Source organism: Danio rerio, chromosome 24 (assembly GCF_049306965.1).
Source record: "Danio rerio strain Tuebingen ecotype United States chromosome 24, GRCz12tu, whole genome shotgun sequence".
Classification (NCBI taxonomy): Eukaryota; Metazoa; Chordata; class Actinopteri; order Cypriniformes; family Danionidae; genus Danio; species Danio rerio.
In genome coordinates, this window is record NC_133199.1 from 29,457,707 (window position 1) to 29,481,978 (window position 24,272).

At 36.6% G+C, this 24,272-nt stretch overlaps 3 protein-coding genes across 26 annotated transcripts in view; 2 read left to right on the forward strand and 1 right to left on the reverse strand.

Moving 5' to 3' along the window:
- smpx (small muscle protein X-linked) overlaps nucleotides 1–15,590 on the forward strand; it is a 29,951-nt gene extending 14,361 nt beyond the window's left edge. For all 3 annotated transcript variants that reach the window (XM_005162767.6, XM_073940238.1, NM_001002185.1), the window contains 3 exon segments: nucleotides 2,957–3,043; nucleotides 8,314–8,449; nucleotides 13,700–15,590. In XM_005162767.6, the coding sequence (XP_005162824.1) occupies nucleotides 2,957–3,043; nucleotides 8,314–8,439 (213 nt within the window). In that variant the 3' untranslated portion in view covers nucleotides 8,440–8,449; nucleotides 13,700–15,590.
- cnksr2a (connector enhancer of kinase suppressor of Ras 2a) overlaps nucleotides 1–24,272 on the reverse strand; it is a 218,235-nt gene that overhangs the window by 7,592 nt on the left and 186,371 nt on the right. For 8 of the 22 annotated variants that reach the window (XM_073940785.1, XM_073940781.1, XM_073940797.1 and 5 more), the window contains one exon: nucleotides 2,021–3,005. In XM_073940785.1, the coding sequence (XP_073796886.1) occupies nucleotides 2,964–3,005 (42 nt within the window). In that variant the 3' untranslated portion in view covers nucleotides 2,021–2,963. Of the gene's footprint in view, nucleotides 1–2,020; nucleotides 3,006–24,272 lie in introns of those variants that run through there. The other 14 variants (XM_073940788.1, XM_073940787.1, XM_073940782.1 and 11 more) reach the window with 4 other exon arrangements.
- On the forward strand, nucleotides 15,737–22,509 carry klhl34 (kelch-like family member 34). Its single transcript, XM_005162771.6, has one exon. It carries the CDS (start codon nucleotides 19,717–19,719, stop codon nucleotides 21,478–21,480), a length of 1,764 nt encoding a protein of 587 aa, XP_005162828.2. The 5' UTR covers nucleotides 15,737–19,716; the 3' UTR covers nucleotides 21,481–22,509.

A 24,272-nucleotide genomic window follows, 5' to 3' on the forward strand; every position in this document is an offset into this window, starting at 1 on the left:
AGCAGCCAAATCTCTGAGAGTGTTTTGAGACTGGTTGAGGATCCTGAGTTGTCTAATTGAAACACTGAATGGCAAAACGATGAATTAAACCAAGTGTGTTTGACCAAAACAGTGATGTATAAAGTGAAGAGAGACAGAACTGCGGAGATCCTAAAAAGTTCTGCATGAAACTTGAAGAAGCCCCCCAAAACTAAAATTTATAACTTTTTATAATTTAAAACTGAATTATCATGAGACATATTAATATTTGTTTTTATTTTAAAAAGGTCTAATAAAATTTCTTTTAAATTTTTAATTAAAAATAGTCATATTAGTGCATATTAGTGCACCCCCCCATATATATAATAGACATGGCCTTTATACCTATGAATGTTTCAATGACAATTATTTGTTCAAACAATCAAATTCAATTGCAGCATCTTAAATTTTAGTGGCATATAAAACAATTGTTATACTTTTTTCTCTCTCCAATTTTAAATGACCAGCCTTTATTTTATTATATTCAATTATATTATATGATACACTCACCAGCCACTTTATTAGGTACACCTTACTAGTACCAGGTTGGTACTAGCACTATCTCTTTTTTATTCAGAACTGCCTCAATCCTTCGTGGCATAGATTTAACAAGGTACTGAAAATATTCCTCAAAGATTTTGGTCCATATTGACATGATAGCATCACACAGTTGCTGCAGATTTGTCGGCTGCCAACATCCCAAATGTGCTCTTTTGGATTGAGATCTGGCGACTGTGGAGAGCATTTGATAACAGTGAACTCATTGTCATATTCATGAACCAGTCTTAGTTGATTTTTGTTTTATGAAATGGTGTTGGAAGTTGCCATCAAAAGATGGGTACACTGTGGTCATAAAGGGATGGACATGGTCAGCAACAATACTCAGGTAGGCTGTGGCGTTGACACAATGCTCAGTTTGTACTAAATAGGCCCAGAGTGTGCCAAGACAATATCTCCCACACCATTACACCACCACCACCACCAGCCTGAACTGTTGATGCAAGGCAGAATGGATCCATGCTTTTATGGTGTTGATGTCAAATTCTGACCCTACCATTCGGATAGCGGAGCAGAAATCGAGACTCATCAGACCAAGCAACGTTTTTCCAATCTTCTATTGTCCACTTTTGGTGAGCCTGTACAAATTGTAGCCTCAGTTTCTTGTTCTTAGCTGACAGGAGTGGTACCTGGTGTGGTCTTCTTCTGCTGTAGACCATCCGCCTCAAGGTTTGATGTGCGTTCAGATATGCTTTTCTGCATACCTCAATTATAGCGAGTGATTGTTTGAGTTACTGTTGCCTTTCTATCAGCTCATACTAGTCTGGCCATTCTCCTCTGACCTCTGGCATTAACAAGGCATTCGTGCCCACAGAACTGCCTCACAGCAAGAAGGACGCTAGTTCGAGCCTCGGCTGGGTCAGTTGGCATTTCTGTGTAGAGTTTGCATGTTTTCCCTGTGTTCGCGTGGGTTTCCGCCACAGTCCAAAGACATGCGGTACAGGTAAATTGGGTAGGCTAAATTGTTCGTAGTGTATGAGTGTATGTAAATGAGTAAATGAATGAATGAACTGCTGCTTACAGGATATTTTTCTCTTTTTTAGACCATTCTCTGTAAACCCTAGAGATGGTTGTGCATGAAAATCTCAATAGATCAGCAGTTTCTGAAATGCTCAGACCAGCCCATCTGGCACCAACAACCATGCCATGTTCAGAGTCACTTAAATCACCTTTCCTCCCCATTCTGATGCACGGTTTGAACTGCAGCAGATCGTGTTGACCATGACTACATGCCTAAATGCATTGAGTGGCAGCCATGTGATTGGCTGATTAGATATTTGCGTTAAGGAGCAGTTGCAAAGGTGTACCTAATAAAGTGACTGGTGAATATATTGTATTATATTATATTATATTATATTATATTATATTATATTATATTATATTATATTATATTATATTATATTATATTATATTATATTATATTATATTATATATTATTCATTCATTTTCTTGACGGCTTAGTCCCTTTATTAATCCGGGGTCACCACAGCAGAATGAACCGCTATCTTTTCCATGTAGGCTGGTTATTTAAAGTGAATTATACTGAGAATAACAAAGCAAAATAATAATTTTTATAAATACTTTGAAAGGAGTACACACTACAGACTGCAATAATGTTGTAAATAATATAAAATATCTTTAAATTCTCTCAATATATCATCAGACAGCAATAGTATTCTTTTACTTTTGCCTGTATATATTATTTTATTGACCCTCAAAGTGCCGACTACTTACATTTTATAATTCATAAAGGGCCATGGCTTAAGCTAAAAATCTTTTTTTGCTGCCTTTTTTTGGATGAACTATCCCTTTAATAACACTATTTATGAAAAAATATAATTTCTTATAATCATTTTCATTTATTAATTTTGGGAAAATGAATGATGAAAAGTTAATGACAAACAGATTTAAACCAACAGAAGCAGCAAGAATCCCTTCAATTTTAGTGTTTCTCCCTACACTCTAAAGTTGTTAACACAGTTTCACATGTTCACTTTTGTTTTCATAACACATGCTGCATTTAGTCTCCACTAAATAAAGAGCAGAAGAAAAAAGAAAAGGACAGTCTGTTCACGCTGGGCCTCAGAAAACAGAGGGACGTCTGTCATCTCACTGTTTTATCTGTCGCCCGCAGCTCATTTCCATACAGGCACTTTGCTCTTGATGAAACACAAACTCCAGCAGGAGGACACGTCCAGCAGGTTTTTGTGGAAAGATTTTGGTTTCGACATTGCACAATTTTACATGAGCTTCAATGACTTTGGTACTCTGGTGGTTCGATTATAGGCTTGTGAATGTTTGGAAATGAGTGTTTTCGGGGGGTTTTTGTATGTCTTCTCACCCTTCAGCGTCTCATTAGATTTTGTGATTTGTCTCGAAGGCCAACCTTAATATCCCGATGGGGGCTCTGCGTCCTGGAGCGGGACATCCTGTGAAGAGGAGAGAAGATACAGTAGAAACAGAAGAGGTCAGATTCTGATGCATGAAATAAAACACACAATTATTTAGAAATAGACAAATAATTTGGGTATAGATGTAGGGCAGGAGTGTCCAAACTCGGTCCTGTTGGGCCTGTGTCCTGCACAGTTAAGCTACAACCCCAATCAGACACACCTGGGGCCTGTTTCAGAAAGGAGGTTAAGTGAAAACTCAGAGTATTTTAACCCTGAAATGAGAGAAACTCTGGGTTTTTCGTTTCAAAATGGCAGGTTTGTTTAACTCGAGAAAGCAGGGTAAGTCAAGCCTGTTTCTGAAAGAGAGGTAACTTTAACTCAGAGTCAGTTACTGTGGCAACTTACTCTGTGAAACTAACCTGGTCGGGGGCAGGTTTTATTCTCTAAACTCAGAGTTTCTGTCGGTCTCCTCCCCTTTTTTAAAGAGAAAGTGGAATTTCTCGCCTTAGCCTTAAGTTTGCACCCACCTATTTTAATGCTCATTTTGGAGATGTGCATAAAAACGATTTATGGAAACATCAAGATGCATATAACTTTTGAAAATATGCAAAAAAACACACGCATAATTGAGTAGGATAAACTTTTATTCGATAGAAAATATGCACATAAACTACGATGGAAAGACTTTTACTGAACAAATTACAGTATGTACATTAAAAAAAGGTCATCCTTTGATGATGAAAATGTGTGTGAATGGACAAACCAGCAGGCTGAGCACACTTTAACATGTCTTAAATGTTGTTTTAGTCATTTTAAAATGCCCTAACTGTTTCAGTATTAGTGTATATTATTAATTACCTCCGAGCGTCTGGAGCGTGTCAAGAGTCTCCACGTCTCATGGCTTCAAACACCCCCACATGTTCATTGTCTTCTGAGGCACAAGTACATTTATTAAATAAAAAGCGCAGCTTTTCCTACCACAGTAAATTCTGTTTTTACTGTTGATATTTGGCGCAAGTTAATCAGGAAGTGACAATTTTGTTCTCTTTGACTCGTTGGATGGAAACGCTGCTTTCTTCGCACATCTTTTATGCAATATTCCAGTTTTGCACATAAATTTATGCAGTTTATTTGGATGAAAGCATAGATATTGCCTACCTTTTAGTCACACACAGAACAATAAATAATTAGCTTAAATTCACTGACCTTCGACATGTACTAGCTGTAACTAGATTAATTATTCTTTCTAAAAATAATTTTTAGTACTGCTTACCTTCTAAATGTTATATCAATCACTTAATCAGTAAAAAGGGTAGACACAAGTGCACTGTTAAATCTATTAAAACTGATAAACGTGTATAAAAAGTTTAGACAAAAATTATAAACATCGCACATTAAATGACTTATTTTATTATACTTAAATAATTAAATATATTAAATGTAAAATTACACATTAACTTGAGCAGCTGTTTTCCCAGGCTAACTATCTCTGTTTCACTGATGGTTGCTTCTTTTTAAATACATACACTCATATTTGCTATAACTTTGCATCATCACATCAAATACAGCTGGAGAAAGAAATGGTGATATCTTTTTTAAGATGTTGCCATGGTCACTCGTAATATCTGCACTCCATTGATAATGCCATTTTGTAGTCAAGGTGTGCGCGCTTAACTCTGAGTTGGTCTACTAAAAGTTGATTGACCTAACTCAGATCAGCTGTTCTGAAACCAAAAACTCTGAGTTTTTAATCTCTTGGTAAATCAACTCAGAGTTCAAGTTTAAACTCCGAGTTGTTTGAACCTCCTTACTGAAACAGGCCCCTGGGCTAGCTAATCAAGCTCTTACTAGGCTTTCTAGAAACATCCTTGCAGGTGTGTTGAGACAAGTTGGAGCAACAATCTGCAGAACACCGATCCTCCAGGACAGAGTTTGGACACCCCTGATGCAAAGAAAGCCACAAAACAAACAAACAAACAAACAAACAAACATTGCTTGTTGAAATTATACTTATTCAAGAATATAAATATTGTGATGCAGTATTTTTAAAACTGCTCATTTTACAGCAAAACTCAAAAAATGCTTTTGCTAATGAGCAGAAACAACATAATTCTTGAGGGTTTTTTTAGGGACAACTTGATAGTTTTATGTTCAATCCACTTAAATTAGTAAAAACTAATAAGGTAACTTAATTCCTTCATATTGTCCCAACACAAATTGATTGTGATGAAGAAAGCATTTTTACAGTGTAAATACTGTTGTGAAAACAATTCAAATAAAACAAAAAAAATGAAAGATTTAATGAATGAAACATTAAAGACTGTAACGATGCCAAGGACCCACAGCAATAAATGTAATGTTAAACTGCATTTGATAAGAAAACTGTTATTTTTTAATAAATATTTCATGAAGTTTTTAGTGTTTTTGATCAAAAATTAAAAAAATATATATTATTCAGCAGTGTTTATTTAAGTGAAAATACTATACTCATATTAAACTATTTATTGCTTTTATTTAGTAATAATCACTAGGATAAATATGCCTAAATATATGTTTGTAGTTTTACATTACCGTAGTATTTAACTTAATTACAAGAAAATAAATGTATGTTCATTTTAATATTTGAATTATTATTATTTATTTATTATTATTGAAGGAAAATAACGTTTTTACAGAATACAACAATAAACATTACAGTTTCCTTCTTTCTATTTTGGTTTTGACCCTTGTACCACTCAAAGACCTGAAGATCCAAAGGCAGTTTAACCTTAAATAATTAGGGTCAAAATACAATAATTAAACAGTCTGGTGTCATGCATGTTGTGACGTAACAGTGATGATGGAAGAAAAAAAAAATTACAAATGACAGCAGAATATAAATAAATAAATAAATAAATAAATAAATAAATAAATAAATAAATAAATAAATAAATAAATTTATTTATTAATTAATAAAAAAAAAAAAAATAAATAAATAAATAAATAAATACAAATTTGTAGATCAGACTTCCGGTTATGGAGTGGTAGTGAGAAGTCGCGAGATAACAACCCTCTCATAATTTTGAATATAAATCCTTTAAACTCACTTAAATCTCTAATACACGGCTGGTTATTGAACACATAAAAGTTTAACAACTGGAATGGCACCGAAAAAGAAGAACAGAACACAAGAAAAGGTGTATAACGAGGCTCAAGAAATGTCATCGGATTCTGATAACACAGATGAGGTAAAAGAAACAGAGGAGGATGATGACAGGGAACCCACAAAAAAATCTAAATTAGCAGGACAAACTACATTAAAGACAAAAACACCATGAAGTGGATACAAATAGATATACATATAATTTAACAGTAGGGTAATTGTTTTAGATTTTTAAAACATGATAAAGTACTGTGGGTTTCCACTACATCTAAAACCTGTCCGCGAACCCCTTAGTGTGTATTTAATCTTTTCTAGTTTTAGAAAAGACATCACATCTTCAAACCAGGCTTTCACAGATGGGGGTGTGGGGGCAAATAAAGATGTATAAGCAATAATGCCCCTCTGAGTAGCTAATAAAGTCATGGTCAGTTCCAATATACCCATTGAGGAACAGGGCATTATTGTCTTTCTCAGGACCTCACTGATAGACTTAAAAATCAATGCCCAATAATTATTTAAAGAAGGGCAAGACCAAAGCATATGTGTCAATTCAGCTGGAAAAAAGTACCATCTATCACAATATGCATCTAATCCAGGGTACATTCCTGCCAACCGTGCCTTGCTTAAATTGACCTTTAAACTATTATTTACCAGTGATTATTTAAATGAAAAGTACTCTAAATATATTAAACAATTTATTATTTGTATTTAGCAATAATCATAAAGGTTAATATGCTAGCATTTTTACATTACTGTGGTATGTGAAATAATTTAAAGAAAAATGTCTGAATAATATAAACAGAAATGTAGATGTAGAAAAAAAATGTAGATGCAAATGTGCTTGTCTTTGTCATAAAATAACATTATTGGCACATAGTGGCCCTAAATAGGGACAGTAATATAAAGTTAATCTTTATCTTTATTTTTATTCTGGTGCCAAAACATGATATGACAAAGGATTCAAATGAAAATTCTGTTATTAATAAACCACCCTTGTGTCATATAAATCTTCCAAAACCTTCATTCATCTACAGAGCACAAATTAAGATATTTTAGAAGAAATCCTAGAGCTCTCTCATCCGTAGACAGCTATGGGCACAACATGTTCAAAGTCCAGAAAAGGAACCAAAAACATTTTCGAAAGATCCCATGTGCCTTCAGTGGTTCAAATGTAATCATATGAAACTCCAAGAACACTTTTGTTCGGCAAAAAACAAAACAAAAAAACTTACCGTTTGTCTGTAAATATAGTATAAACTATACTGTTGCACAATGCACACATGCAAAATGTTTTTCTTAGAGCATCATTTGATTACAGTTGAGCCATTGAACATTTACATCCCATTTACATTGGTGAAGTTTGACAAACTTAATTTCGAGAGGATCAAGTGCTATGATTGATCGCAGCTGGTCCTGCATCACAAATCAATGTTAAACCAATCAGGTGAATCCTAGTTTTCAATAAATAGCCCAGTTTGTTTTACTCTAAGCATCTTCGACTAGAAGAAACCCACCATCCACCCCATCTTCCCCCCTTTTTCCTCCTTCTACAGAGGGAGTTTGAGAACTTCCTGATCTCTGACCCATTTTATGCAAAAAGACCAGGCAGGAGCTCTGGGCTCAAGTTTCTCCGAGCTTAGGGTTCTCTCCTGGTACAGCAGGCCAAACCTGCAATCAGTATCAAGTAATAGCTAAGTGCAAAATCTTGAAAGCCATTTGGCTGATGCTTTTGTCCAAAGTGACATACAATTGAGGAGGCATTCAGCAATCCAACAAGAAGAGGCAATACACACAAGAAATGCTGATTATACAAATGAGCAGTGTGTGCTCAGAGAATAAAGCGCTTAAGTAAGAAGGAGTGTCTTTTCAATTATAAGAATGAATAGTGTCTCTACAGGTGGTTTGTCAAGCCCACTCACCTGTGTGAAGCACATTTCATAAATGCATAGTGTTTTTTTTTTCTGATGCAAACACATGTAATGTTTTGGTTCCTTTTCTTGACTGTCTTGGAACCATTGTTTATGAATGATGAGAGAGAGCTCTCGGATTTCATCTAAAATATTTTAATTTGTAATCTGAAGGTGAATGAAGCTGGTGGGACATGAAAGTGAGATATTAATAACAGATTTTGAATTTTGGTGTAAACTAACCCCTTTAATGAAGGTCATTCAGTAATCTGTATTGATGTTATTGGTTTCACAGGTGTCTCCAGTCACTCCAGAAGAGAAGAAGCCTCTGCCTGGAGCTGTGAAACTCCCTGGTCCCGCTGTCAACCTCTCCGAACTCCAAAATGTAAAGAGTGAACTCAGATGGGTCACCAAAGACTAAATTGGCTCAGGTAAATCTGACATTCAAATTCACACCATTTCCGGTTAGTCAAACACCATTGGTGCTTGTCAGTCTTATGCAATCACAAACAAATATGTGAAGCAACAGGATCAAAAGAACAACTGGTTTTCTAAATGCATTGAGTATGTTTACATGCACATTCTTAAACGGACAGTTCATCCAAAACTGAAGATTTTCTTCCTATTACGCACATTGAAGTAGTTTTAAGCTTTTATGATTTTCTCTCTTCTGTTGAACACAAAAAATATTCTGACGAATGTTAAAAAATCAGCAGCCATTGACTGTCATTAAAACAAAAAAAATACTACAGAAGTCAATGACTGCTTTCCAACTTTCTTCAGTTTACTGTTTAGCAGAAGGACAAACCTGAGGCCGAGGGTGAGTAAATTATGACAATTTTTGATTGAACTCTTCATTTAACCCTATTATTCTTCATAAGCTTTTAAAGGCCACCTATAGTGTGTTCACTGTCATATTGGAGTGATAGAAACACGGTTAGTTTCTTTAAAAAAAATACTGAGGTTAAAATAGGATACAAATCCCTCCCATTTTGATGCTGACAGCAACTTGATGTAGGAGTGCGGTTTCCTTGCCCACCGAATTGATTGACAGACGCGTATCAACATGTCTCCATAGTAACGAGTATAATCATATACAAAAGACAGGACGAGCAAAAAGTAACTGAGATTAAAAGATCTGTCCTTGTTCAAATGTGATCAAGTATGACTTTTACAAGTTTAAAACATTTTTAAAACAGTGCATGTTTGTAATAAATACAGTAAAATCGACACCTAATTCATTACCAGCCGCATAATGTCACTACAATAATAAACCAAGACGCTTCAATCCCAATTTGTAAATATTAAATCAGGTTTATTTAGTACATTACCATAATGGATGTCCATACAGCAGTGGATATTAATGTGTATCCTGTCATCCTAACGACGTATTGTGTTACTCATCATTGCAGAAAGGCTTGAATTGACTCCAAGAAATATAACAAATAACCGTTGGGAAAGTTCTGGAGATCTGGCTCATTCTTGTCTGTCACTGTGCAGTTTATCTACGTGAAGGCTATGGCTCTGACACACACGCGTAAATGGTGGGCACGGAGAACCAGCTTATTTTTATTAAAGGCACAGCCAACAAAAACAGCTACAATGTCGTAACAGCTTAAATTTCCCAGATTTAAAAAGGTATAATAAACAATCTGATGGGCGTTTTGAGCTGAAACATTACATACGCATTCTGGAGACACACAACGACTTCTTTTAAATCTTAAAAAGTGGTTAAAATGGGTGCCCTTTAAACGATATGATGATAACTTACAAAAATCAGTTTATTAAAACAACCTGTTTCCACATTTACATGCAAACCAAGAACAGTCTCAAAGTAGCTTCTTTATAATTTATTATGCTAAATCTGAAATCATTAAAATCTGAAGAAGAATATTGCAAAATAAATGTAACATAAACATAAATGTAAGAAATATAAATGTAAAGAATTACTATTATTATTATTACTTCTACCCAAACACATTTTTACATCTTCTGGCTGGGAAGCTTATGAGTTTTGTGTATATTCTTAAGGAACACTCCAATTTTGGAAATAACAAGTCATCTAGAATTGAAGAACTAAGTTTTATCATTTTCTAGGTTAATATGGCTAGGATATATAATCTCATTCTGGCGTATCAATCAAGGAACTTTGCTGGGTTATATTATTGTGCCTGCCTCTGTGGGTTTAGTACACAATGTACAGTAAATACAGAAGTGTCAAGCTTTAAACAGTAAAATAGGTGGAAAAAAGGAAATAGCACAACTCTTTTTATTTTTTATTTTTTGAGAATAATGCTAATGGTCTAATCTGATTCAATTACATATGCTAAGCTAAGCTAAAAGTGCTCCAGATCTGGAGATTGGAATTGGATTTATCAAAGAATAGTAACTCAGCTGTTTACTGTACCTCTAGGTGAGTTGTAAAATGAGCCAATTTCCAAAAATGCTTTCCAGACCCAAATGTGTTCAGTTTGAGTAGAACTGGTACAATCAATATCCTGCATCTTGAAAGGGTCATATATTTGCTGTACGCTTCATGTTGAAACTCTTTTCTTCAGTTTTGAGTGATTTATTAAACATAGCAACTGAAATAACAAATGAAATCCTTAAAGTTAGATGCATAAATTGTTATGTTTCAAATGGGTTTCCTTGCATTGCTGGGTTATAGATTTGCATGAAACCCTGGACAATAGGTTATATAAATAAACAGATTCAGTATATTGGTGGGTAAAAGTTTGTGTAAACATGCTCAGCCTACAAAGACCTCCTGTTGTTTGCACAAATGACCACAGGGTGTCAGTAGCAGTAAAATGGGTGTGCATGTGCTAGCCTGCATATGTCAGTGCTGGAGTGTGTATGCGGGTGTTTTTGAGTGTGTGAAGGGGTGTGAGGGTGAATCAGGCTCTATTAATACCCCAAAGATTAGTAGGGCAGTGAAAGTCCGTCTGTTGTGTGCTGTCCCAGCATGCCTCAACAGACCACCCTAATATAGAGCAAAACACGCTCTGTGACCCATCTGCAGTAGGACACGTGTGTGTGTGTGTGTGTGTGTGTGTGTGTGTGTGTGTGTGTGTGTGTGTGTGTGTGTGTGTGTGTGTGTGTGTGGCAAGCGGATTTAACATTCAATCTATATAATGTGCTAGTGTCTATTTTCATACTGCCAGTGGTTATTTATTACTACTATATTTTCCACTACGTAGTGTTTACTAATTAGCTACTACTGCTTATTCCTTTGGTACTAGTGCCTTTTTAAAACAGAAGGCTACTTGTTTATTAGATAGATTCTTATTTATTAGATTAGTTAGTACTTACTTCTCAGATTCATAGATATTTATATAATACTTATTTTCAGGAGTATCAAGTGACTATTTTGTTGTTACTAATATTGTTATTTTTATACACTAATTCATTAGGTAATACTACTTTTTAGATACTAGATATTTTAAGACTGTTTAAAAAATAGCTGTTATATGAAAAATAAATACTAATCAAAGCTGAATAGATGATATCTCAATGGATCTTTTTAATGACAGAATAGTTACTAGTCACCAGGGCTTGACATTAACACCCGCCAATCTGCCAAATGCGGGTAGATTTCAGCTGTGTTGGGTTAGACAGACACTACCACTAGCTACTTTGGCAGGTTGAAAATAATTTTTAAATTGTAGTATTCTTAAAGGCAGAGTTCGACAATAAGGATGGCCAAATATGCGTGAAAATATGATCTTAGAATCGAGAAGCAGAATGACAGACTGAAATAATTGTGTTCACGAAAGCTAAAGGAAGCAGGTGAATACCGAATGAATGAGAGGATGATCATGATGCTAATGACTGTTTAAAAAGTGCACACTTCATTTGCTTTGGCAAAGCAACCGTGCCTAAAAGAAGCACAACTGATGCGATCAGTTCTCTTTGAAAAAGACTGGACAAAAATCAATGATCATGTTTTCACTTTAACTATTATTTGAACGAATTATTAATTGGCCTAACGTTAACCGTAAGCGCGTGATCATCCTTTCATCATCACGAAATATTTTATTACCTGCTTTCTTTTGCTTGCAGTTATTTTTGTTAATATGGTTTAATTATAATTTTTTGCAACAACATTGCTATAATATGAGATTATCTCCCCATTTATGTGTAGTTACTAATAATTAAAAAAAATATCAAAAAGTTAATATCAACTCCTGTTAATCACTACTGAAATCTAGTATCTAATAAGCAGAGTTGGTTGTAACTGTATTCTACGTTTTAGGGGAACACAGTAATGTAACGAATTACATTTTAAATTTGTGTAGTTTAATTACAGCTACTAAAGTCAATATTAAAGTTGCAATGTCAGTTAATAAGTATGTGCTTTTAAATAGCTAGAAAACGAGAGCTGAAATGGTTTATATGGAAATACATAATGTACATGTGTTCCCCAAATTAAAGAAACACTCCGCTTTTTTGGAAAGACATTACTTTGATGTCATTGAGCATAAAAACTAAAATATTTCTATAAAATGCAGTCTATGGGCAGCCTTTAAAGAACTTTCAACTGCTTTTAACTCGACCAGCAACTTATTCAAACACTTGAATAGAAAGCATTCTATGACAATACTCATTGCCAAGGAGGACACCAGCGCCTAAAAACACAGGGGTCCAACTCAGCCTGAACAGGCTAAACAAAACTTTTGTGCAGGATCGGGAGTGACGGTATCTTCTGAATGTGAAGAAAACATCATCATCACACATCACGTCTTTTGCGTGCGACTTCGTTCAGAGCGTATATTGTGTGCACTAGCATTTTCCAAGTCACGTGACAAGAACTGACTGATCAGCTGCATACTTTGTATGGAATATACACATTTTAGTAGGATTACTTCAGACAAACACAGAACACCTAAACACTGTAGTGCTTTTGCATACTTTTGATGTCAATAGTTACAGGTCTCCAATTTTCTTCATTGCGTTCAAAAAGGAAAAAGACAAACAGGTTTGGAACAAGTGAATAATAAAAGAATTTGAAGTTTTGGGCAAACTCTTTAAGTCTTTAGAATATGTCAAGCTGCAGTGATCAACTCATTGTAATGTTTTTCAGTGAATATTAAATTACTGAAAGAGTTTCGTTTGTATTTTTATAGATCTATTTTATGTTTTAAAAGTAACTTCAAAGTAAAGTAATTAGTCATCTGATTACTTTTTACATGAAGTAATTAGTTATGTAATCAGATTACAATTTTCCAGTAGGAATCAGTAACTTGTAATCTATTACTTTTTTTTAAAGTAACTTACCCAACAATGTTAATAAGTACTTTACTAGTACCATTTCAATGGGTACTAATATCAAACAAATAAGTACTACTATCTAATAAAAGTACCAGTAGTTAATGATTAAGATCTAATATCGAATAAATAAATAATAATATCTAATAAATATTTACTCTTTATTAGTATTTAACGAACGAGTAGTATTAAACTATTAGTGACTAATGGGGAGACTATGAATAAATGAATAATGAATGAATAACTAATGAATAAATCCTTAACAGAAAATACGAGTTTCTAAAAAACAAATACTGATACATATACAATAAATGTTAAAACATCTTGCCAAAGTATGTCTGTGATATAAAATTGAGCAGAATTTACCAAGGGAAAAACCTTTAATACTAACGCTAATCTTCTTATTCTCACAGGTGACTCCTGCCCCATTTTATCCAAGGCTTTGCTTACAATCTCCATCCAATCAGATTCATGTATTCACCACAAACTCCTGGTCACAATGGAATCAATGAGAAGCCTTAATGATGACACTTCCAACTGATTGAGGATGAGGAGAGGGGGCGGATTCTGTCGGAGCAAAGACTGATGGGAATTGAGCAATTCGAATCTCTGAACCAGGGTTTAGTGTGTCTAAAATAGGTCATTGTGTTTAAACCTTCCTGTATCTTGTTTTTGTGCTTTAAAATGTACCGTGTGCTCAACTTTAAGGCATGGTTCACCTTAAAATGATAATCTTCGTGAGTGAACTCTTCCTTCAAGTTAGTTTTTTTAGAAGCTCTGTATTCTGAAACTAGCATCATAAAAAAAGACTACACAAGACTGAAGGCATTTCTAAAAATTCCTCAATTCTCCTTGAAAAAGACCAGATTGTGACTTCTCAACAAGATCTCGAACAAATTTGACAGCATAAAATACATTTAATTGCAATACATTTAACATCTAGATTGATTAATATGCAAACGCTCGAGATAAATTTGATTAATTAGCTGGAATGTCATGCATTTAATTTGATTAATTTTCATCCGCGCCCCATGCTTCAGGCTTGTCTTGCTCCCTACACATCTTTTATATTCTTTATCTACGGCTTTGTTCTTGTGTGTTGCAGTACATGAGTAGGCTGTTGCATAATAAAACATGATTTCACATTCTCTCCAAGAGCAAAACCGTAGGAGGAAGCCAGCACTTGTTATCCTTGAACAAATAGAACTGGATTTCAAACGGCGCACCATCAGTTTGTTATGTACATAAACTGGGATCAGTTTAAAAGGGTAAGGCTGCTCATCTCCTTGCCTAAATCACATCATATGGTCTGTACTGCTCTGTGATATAGTTTACTAGCAGCAGTCGGTGTCAAGACCTTTGGGTGAAAGTGTCCTTATTTAAATATTGTGTATTGCTTCTTCAGGTAACTCTTTTGTTTGGTATTTGACTCCAGAAATAGCAATAGCGGACTAACGGACGTTAAGTGCACAAGTTCTTCACAAACTACTGACCCGGCAAGCCTAATGCAGCTTTTTAGTCATTATTGTGAATGAGGATGGTAAAGATGTTAAAAGGGATACAACTGAGGAAACATAGCATCATTTTTGTTACCCTGCACAACAATATTTCATATTTTTACATTACTGTGTGAGGTAGGTTTAGGGTTGAAGTGGGGGTAAATGTTAATTAAATACCATTATTAGGTAATTTAATAAATAATGTGTTCTTGTTAACGTCCAGCCACCGCTGCATCCCTTCTAACAACAACCAATGGGGATCTGTTGTCTGATCAACTTAAAAAAAATTAGCATAATGGAGAAACTTTTCTATTTTGAAGTACATAATTGTTGTATAAATGTACCCTTACTTTAGCTCAGAGTCAGTCTGCAATAAAGGAACACTCCCAATATGTTTTACAAGTCACCTAGAGTCAAACAGTTGAGTTTACCACCTTTTAATCCATTTGAAACCTATATTTTTACTCATTTTTAAGCGAGATGCTAAACCCATGCAATAATTTATGCTAAGCTAAGCTAAAAGTGCTCCTGCCAGACCTGAAGATCGCCTGGATTGGAGAAAAAATGGTAAAATATCAACTGCTTTACTTTAGGTGACTTGTAAAATGAGATTTGCAAAAAAAACCGTGGAATGTTCCTTTAAGAGTGACCAGTTAAATCTGGGGAACACGTGTATGTGTGTAAAGAAGATAAATTGTGTCTGCTTATGAATTTCTTTCATTTGTGAGGCTCTTTTTTCTGTAAGGTTCCTTTGAAACAATGTGTATTATGAAAAGTTCTATATAAATACAAATGTCTGATTGGATTTAGGATCATGTTTTGTGAAATCACCACTGAAATGACCTACACGTAGATGGCAAAAGTGAAAAGACAAGTGACCTACAAGTCTTGAGTGTACATGAAAAAAGTTTGTTGCACCTCATGATATTGCCTGGATTTGTGTGCAGAGCAGTAATCTACGCAGGTAGTGGTAACATAAATTGAAAAAAAAAAAAAGAAAAAGAAAAAAAAAACGATAGAGGTTATTGCACCTTTTACTTACTCAAGTTTGTGATTTTTGTGAAAAGTGCATTCAAATAGAGCAAATCAACAAAGCAAGAGCTTTCCATGGGTTTTAAGATGCAATGTGATTGCTCCCCTAAACATTAAAGGACATACACCGTACACTATCTTAAGGTCTTGTCGCCTATCCAAGTTTTAGGAACAACAAATAATAACTTGAATTGACTTCTAGTTGATAATTTGATATCAGAAGTGGCTTATATGAAAGGCAAAGGCCTCTAGATTATGCTTATTTTACCAAAATAAAACATGATCATGCCTTGATTTTTATTTATTTAATTAGGACAGTAAGGTCTGACTTTTTTTAGACAAAAGTCTTGTCACTTAACAGAAATATTGTACAGTATAGAATATAAAGTCATGGTGCAGGGAAAAAATAATTAATATTGTTTATGACTGGACAGCTGCATTCATACATCTCTGCAATCCCTCAAATAACTCAGTAATGTTCATATGTCTGGTGACTGGGCTAGCCAATTCTGGAGCACCTTGACCTTCTTCGTTTTCAGGAACTTTGATGTGGAGGCTGAAGTATGAAAAATAAAAATAGAAAAGAAAAATATAGAAAAATCTACCTTCTGCCACTTTTCCAAATGATCAAATAGTAGTCAAGTTATTATTTGTTGCTCTTACAACTGGCATCGATGACAAGACTTATGTCAGCTTGTGTACATTCTTTGCCTGTGGTTCTTCTTGGTTTGTTGCACAAAGATGACTAGCTTTGTTTAAGCTTACTTCGACCATGCATGTTGTCTTTGTATTATTATGATGTCATAATGTGCCTGTGTATTCGTAAAGGGGCTTTCCTTGCTGTTGTTCCACTTGAATTACACACAAGAGTCAATGCTCTGCAAACAAAACAGTGTTCTGCAGTGAATCTTCACCATTTCTGTGAATTTATGTTCAACATCTATGTTGATCAAGGAAAATCAGTCTTGTTCTAAAATGTAATCTAGACCTATTCCTTACCCTAAACCCAATCATAACTAAACTATTACCAAAATTAGAGGGGAATAATAGATGCATGGCAATCATGTAGAAATGCTTAAAGTGTAAGCCTAAGCTTAACATAAACAGTAAACATATACCTTAATTCTGATTGGCTGATTGGAATGTTGTTCCAGATTCAACATAGATGTTAATTCAGCAACATGTCCTAATTCAGGGGTGTCAAACTCAATTCCTGGAGGGCCGAAGCCCTGCACAGTTTAGTTCCAGCCCTGCTCCAACACACTTACCTGTAGGTTTCAAACAAGCCTGAAGGACTCAATTAGTTTGATCAGGTGTGTTCAATTAGGGTTGGAACTAAACTGTGCAGAGCTGCGGCCCTTTTGGAACTGAGTTTGACTCCTGTGTCCTAATTGGTGAAATCAGGTTGGTACTTTAGGTACTGTACTATTGTGCTAGGTACCCTAACGAAAGTGGTACTGTACGGTTTTCATGTTTAGGTACAATTTACAACTTCTGACAGTGGAAATGGAAATAATTATGTACCGTACTGCACATCCATTTGTAGTGTTTTCCTAAACCCTATAATTTAGCGCATTCATTCAATTACATAATATATCGCTTTAACAAGTGTACAACTGCTGTACACTCAGCAGCAAGAAATTATCAATAATGCACTGTGATGGTTGTGCCGAATAATTTCCATGTCTCAACAGAAGATGGCGCCTACAGCTGAAGCACCAATCAAATTAGCTTGTTTTCATTCAATTCTTCCAGTGGGCTATAATAGTGGAATAATGTAAGAAAAAGGGAATGAGGGTATGGTGGTCTGTTTAAAACGCAGCATTTGTGTGTTTCAAATATTTGACCGGTTAATTGTATGATAAAACCCATGATAGGAGAGCAATAAATGTTCACAAATCTCTATAAAAGACAATGTGGGTTCAATTGTGGAACAGGACTCATCAATCATGTGGAACTGAAAAGGAATGTTTCAGGATTAAGCATCTGGCAGAGGTGGCTTGAACACAGAGAGAGTGAGCAGCTGCCAACTAATCAACAAAGCTTTCATAATTCCCATATTACCCACAATGCAATGCAGAAAGAGACCCTGTTGTTCTAAAACTTATCACAAAGAGGCTCAGCGTACTCCGATTCTTCTTCTTTGCTGTTTTTCATTACAAATTTCAATAGAATCACTGAAATCGTGCTAATTAAAAGGTTTTTATCATCTAAAGCCTCACTGGTCAATATTAAAATAGTTCACCATGACCACCAGAGCCAAACAACTCCCCTGTTAGGAAGAACAGACAGTGTTATATTTAGAAAACCACTCAGGTCTGACAGCATTCTTAACTGAAGGGAGACCAGAAAACACAAGCACTCTCATGAAGAGCCCAGACAAATAAATCAACTGCATCTGAAATGAAATGCACTAATAAACCCATCAGGTATAAAATAGTTTATCATAAATAGTATTTATAGATTTTGCAATGGCAGACAAGAGTATGATCTACCAAAAGATCTCCAAGCATGCAAAGAAGTGGAGTCTGGTTTTGTTGATGTAATATAAAAAGTGCTGCATAATTAGTGCATTTAATTTGAACCACTGAAGGTTTAATGTGTGTTTAAATATATCCACTGATGCACAACAAGGCAAAGTGGAAAGACATGCAGATCCCAAAAAGGAAATTTTTAATTTAAAAAAATCAAACGGATTGTAAAGTGAGCTTACTGTGTGTCTTCAAAATCACTTCCTTGAGACACAAGTACTGACCCTTACCCACCCCACCCCACCAATGACTCATCATGAACCTTGTTGCAAGTTCCACTTGAGTCCTAGAATGTTCACAAGTAACTCAAGTTACCAATTACCTTGTATGTGTATTGTATACCAAATGCTCTAGACAGTGGAGAATCATCATGTGTGATCATGTGAAGAGGGTGTGAGAATGTAACCAGAAGCTCTATCATAATCACCCCTCGCTCTTATACTTAATACTCTCGATGCAACCTGGCCTAATGCTGCCCCATCCCAGCTTAGAGCCAGCAGCTATTCAGGGAGAATGAAGGGTACAATGTTCACGAGGTTGGGATGCATCCTGTTGGATCACACTTACACACAAACACATGTCTATAAATCAGCCTTAATCATCAGTAGTCTAGCCAACATAAACAATCTCTGTGGTTTCACTCATACAATGTCAACAAACTTTTTTTTGTCATTGTGCCTTCCTGACTGAACAATATCCCACTGTCCTCTCATTGTCCTCTAGGCGGCATTCTCACTCTATCATTTCTCTGTCTGTCTTTCTTTTTTTTTTGGTCAGACTGTCCTTCTGATCAACTCTGAGTTTCTATTCCTGTAACCTTGGTGAGATATGGCTTCTGGTGGCGACAGACAGAAATCCACAGTGCTGACTAACCGCTTTATTTACCAAGGGATGACTTCAGATCTGCATATCATAATAAACCCCTGGTATGACGCCTCCCGCTCTCGATGTTCCAGACTTACTAAAAGAAAAGGGCAGCTAGATTCAGGTTGTGTTTACCCCCTGCAGCCCCAAAATGTCTGACCATCCATTTCACCCTCCCTTTCAGAGTTTTGGCAGAAAGCGCATGCCCATCTTGTTTAGTTGAGAGGTTTGGGGGCTGCCCACTGGGTGGAAGAGCAATGGTTGACCCTCCCCTTTTCATTTGATGCTTGCAGAAATCATGGACCACATCCCAACAGACACGACTGGTGTACTGATCCCTTCGGTCTTCTTTAAACTTGATGACTTTTGCATGAGCAGGACCACCTAGCCATCTCTGCCTCATTCCTGCATTCTTTTCTTTCCATTTGTTTTCTTCCTCAGACTTTCTTTCAGTCCTAACTCGCTTGTTCCTGATCCTTGTCTACCTTATCTCGCTCTCTAGTAATGAATTATTACCTGATGCTCAGCGACAGTCATGGAGAAGGTGTTCTGTCTCGGTACCAGAGCTTGCGGTTGGAAGGTCGAATGTGTGATGTTGTTTTGGATGCGGAAGGAGTGGAGTTCCCTGCTCATCGCACGTTGTTAGCCTGTTCCAGTGATTATTTCTGGTCCCTTTTCCAGGACTACACTCTAGAATCTGGTGCCCGCACTATCAGCTTGCCAGCTCTGTCATCTCTGGGCCTGGAGCAGATTCTGGACTTCATCTACACCTCTTGGATCTCATTGTCACCATCCACTTTGGAGGTCACCCTACAGGCTGCCTGCTATCTACAAATTTCCCATGCGGTGGATCTTTGCACTCAGTACATCTCAGAAAGCATTACTCCCGACAACTGCTGCTTTTTTGCTAACATAGCAGCTCGGTATGGCCTTTCAGAAGCATTCAAGGATAGTAACACTTTCATTGCCAGTAACATGTGCAGAATTCTTGCAAGCGAGCAGTACAAAGCTGAGCTAATGGAGTTAAACCTTGAATCTCTGCAGGAGGTCCTTGTAGCTGAAGATATGCCAGGAGTAAAGGAGTCAGATCTTCTACAGGTGGTTTTGGAATGGCTAGAGTGCAACCCACAATCGCCTCTGCAAAGTAATGCACTGCTCAGTCGGATCCGATTTGGTTTGGTGCCACCTGAAGAACTGTCGCAACTTAGTGCACTTAAACCAGCTCTAAGTACACCCTTCATGTGCAGCGTAGTGCAGAAAGCATTTAACTACCACCTTCAGGGTCCCCTACAACCTCTGCTACAAAGTGTCCACACCAGCCTCAGAGCCACAAACAGCAAGATTGTTTTGGTGGGAGGAGGATCAGAAGCAAACAGACCGCAGAATCAGATCTTAACCTACGAACCCCGTAGCAAGAAATTCCAGCCACTCTCAACATCCTTACCATATAATGTTCAGCACCAGGGAATATGTGTTGTTGGGAACTTCCTATTTGTGTTAGGAGGTGAGATTGTGCAGGTGGATGAGGAGAATGAAAAGAGCGCTGTGATGGAGGTCACTGACCAGGTGTGGCGCTATGATCCACGGTTTGAGCAGTGGGAGGAGATGGAACCACTCTTGCAGAAGAGGGCACAGTTTGCCTGTTGTGTGATGGAAGGTGTTATTTTTGCTATCGGTGGACGAGGGGAGAAGGGAGAACCTGCTTTGTCAACGGTAGAAAAGTACAATATGAGTGAAGGGTGCTGGCGAAGTGGTGTCTCCCTACCCTTTTCAGTTCATGGGCATGCCTGTGCCACTATCGGAACAGGAATTTACATTTCAGGTGGCCTCCACATCAACAACCCTGAGAGCAGCAAAGAAGTGCTGTTTTTCAATGCTATTGAGGGGGATGCCTGGCAGAGACGCTGTAACATGTCCATTGCCAGATTTGGCCACCAGATGGCAACAGTAAAAGGAAGAATTTATACCTTTTTGGGAATGTATGAGCCCTTCTGTGACATAGAATGCTACAGTCCTGAGCAAGATATTTGGACCCGCCTAAAGCCGCTATTTAATGACCGCTTCTGCTACGGTTTGACTGCAATAGGGGGCAAACGTGTGCTTATGTTCGGAGGCAGAAAATGGCAGGAGGGACAAGAGGTGTGTACAACAAATGTTCTGGAGTACGACGCAGAACATGATGCCTGGAGGGAAGTGTGTAAACTACCAGGGCCCCTGTGTGGGATTCAGTGTGCCATAATGACTCTTCAAGACCCTCCGGAGACCTAAAAGTCAATTATAAACACCATCCCACATACACACAGACAAACAGATGGCTGTCATGGGGCAGTGAGAGTTGAAGGACAAGGTATATCTTTGTGTCATTGATACATGGATTGTTAAGTGGCATGGAAACATGATTTCTTTTTACCCAGATACGGAGGACCTTGGTGGGGGTAAAATGCTATCATGTGTGTTGTACAGCAAGCCATAAGAGCTCCTGAAAGTAGGTCATTATGAATAGGGGAGAGAAAGTCATGACATTGATAGATGACCTGTCGTAAAGACGTTGTCTTGAGAAATGGCATAGTTCCTTTATTGACATTGGAGAAAAAGACAGAGCTATAGCTGAATACACAGCTATGACCACTCCATCTTGAAAGGCAAGAAGAAAGGACAGACAAATAAATGAAAAAAGTTCAATGAAAACAAACTGTACTGCTTGAAGTTCAGTTTGAATAGGATTTGGGTATTTGGCAAAGTGTGAAGATCAAAGGTGACAGTCATAATGTCTTATGACAGACGGACAGCTGCCATGAATGTTGGATACAGACTCTGGATAGTAAAACAGACAGCACTGAAACGAAAGGAGGGTGCACTCACAAATGCTGAGAGAGAAAGCCAAATTAGACTGCAGATTTGGAAGGGGAACATGAGGTCAAAGCAGGCAAAGACAAGTATCAAGTCCACTAAGTGTGTGTGGGATGCAGACAATCCAAAGGAGGATGGGGAGATTTTTAGTGAGCAATGCTAAACAAAATTGCTTTGACACAAGAACATCTGACAACTTAAAAGTCAGGGCTGCATGTAAATCTAGATTCCTCATTACAGATAATGCTCTGTGATTAGAAAACCAATGTAGTTAAGCAGACAACTGCAAATAGTTATCCAGAAATCTTGTAAAACATTGAAAAATGCATTTAGTTTGGATGATATTCAGACAAATAATTATATAGCAAAAATGTCTTTAAATCTTTATGCTGATGAAAGTAGACTGATTTAAAGCAAATAAACATTAATGTGATTACATACAGTATATTGAATGTTGTTATGTGTATGCATACAGTTCTTATGATGCAAATATGAAGCAAAGAAGCTTATTTCTTTTTCTTGTCTGTTTCCTTAATGTTCTTTAAAATGTTCTTTTGGTCAAGGAGTGCTTGTAATAATAGCAGATGTGTGAGATGTGTGAGAAACTCAGGCCAGTTAGATTAGGTTACACCATATAAAACCAGTAAACCAATTAAGGCTCTTTTTTTTCATTAGCTTCAGGTTGGTTGGAAAAAAAGGGAAATCAAAATGTCCACTCTAAATTGCTTCTCAAGCCCAAAGAAAAGAAACCAATTCTCGACCCAACAATTAATTTCAAGTCCATTACCTTCAATGAAAAGCCCGGAAACCAGCAAGCTTCTAGAAGAAAAAAGAGATCAGCTTTCTAGGAAATTGACATGGGTCTATTTTTTAACCACCTATTGGAGAAAGACGCCCTTACTATTGCCCAAATGGTTGAGCTGTAAAATGCTCAGATGACTGACTTGAGCAGTTTTTGGAACCGAGTGCCTGACTACAAAGAAAGAGAGCACTATCCAGGTTGGAAATATCAAACCACCATTGAGATTAATTGAACAGCTTTTTCCACAATACTGTATATAACACAAAGGGTTTAGTAGCCTCAATGTTTGGGTATCCTGTAAGGCAATATGAAGGGCACTTTTTTTAGGCATCCCGATCAGATATTGGTTCAATACCATATATTTTTGCTGGATCGGGTATCAGCCAGCTGCTATAGATCCAAATCTGATCCTGCGCATGCGCTATATTCTGTGTCATTTATAAGCCAACAAAATAGATGAAGGTAGCTTATTATAAGGCATTAGAAAATTATCATGTAATCTATACCATAAATGTTCTGAAGCCATTCTGTAGCTTAATGTAAAGCACAGATGAATATTCAAGTGGTTAAATTCATGTGCAGTTCAGTACTTCCGCTGCCACAGCTGTCAATCATTCTCCATTCATACACAATACAAACTACATGTACCTGTAGCATTCGTGCATGACAATGTGAAAAACTTTCTCCAAGACTTTTTATGTCTATTAATATAAGTAATCAGTGGAAAAATACATTTAGTTTTGCATTAAATGGGTTCGTTTTGACCTTCATCAAGGAGTTCATGGCTGTTTTTAAATCAAGTTGCACTGTGTCTGTTATATAAGCAGATTGCATTCGCAACACTGAGTAGAGTAGAGAGGGTTATTACCTGCTCTTCACACACAAAGCAGGCCTACCTGAACGTTGAAATAAAAAAAAACCAATAATACATTGGATCCTCAACGTATTGATTTCTTCCCTTTGTGCTGCTGTTTTGGAAGTGACCGCAGATACTGAAGGGCTCCTCGCTGTGTCTCAGATGCATCAATCGCTTCATTCAAAGCTGCGCAGACGCGATGTGCACCACTCCGTAAGATTATTTTCACAATGAGTTACTGCTATCTCATCCTTCTGACCTAGTTAGTTCTTCTGGGGGTTATACTTTCATTGTGAATAGTTTGTAAAGTCTGGCTCATTGTGGTCAAAGTATTTGATTAAATTAATAAAAGTGAAACTGACAGGCACAATATGGATTGTCATTAACAGAAAATGGAATGATATTAAGTAAAACTGGCCTTAGACAGTTTACTTTAGTCTATGTCAAACCTGCAGGAAAATATCAGGCTTTAATAATAGGCTGGTTATTTTCCTAACAATTATAGTCAATAGCGGTAGCCTACTACAGATTTCAAAGAAAAATCTTAATATT

Bases quoted from the DNA above. Each gene is read 5' to 3' on its own strand.
- klhl34 (XM_005162771.6), top strand. From the start codon at position 19,717: ATGAATTATTACCTGATGCTCAGCGACAGTCATGGAGAAGGTGTTCTG.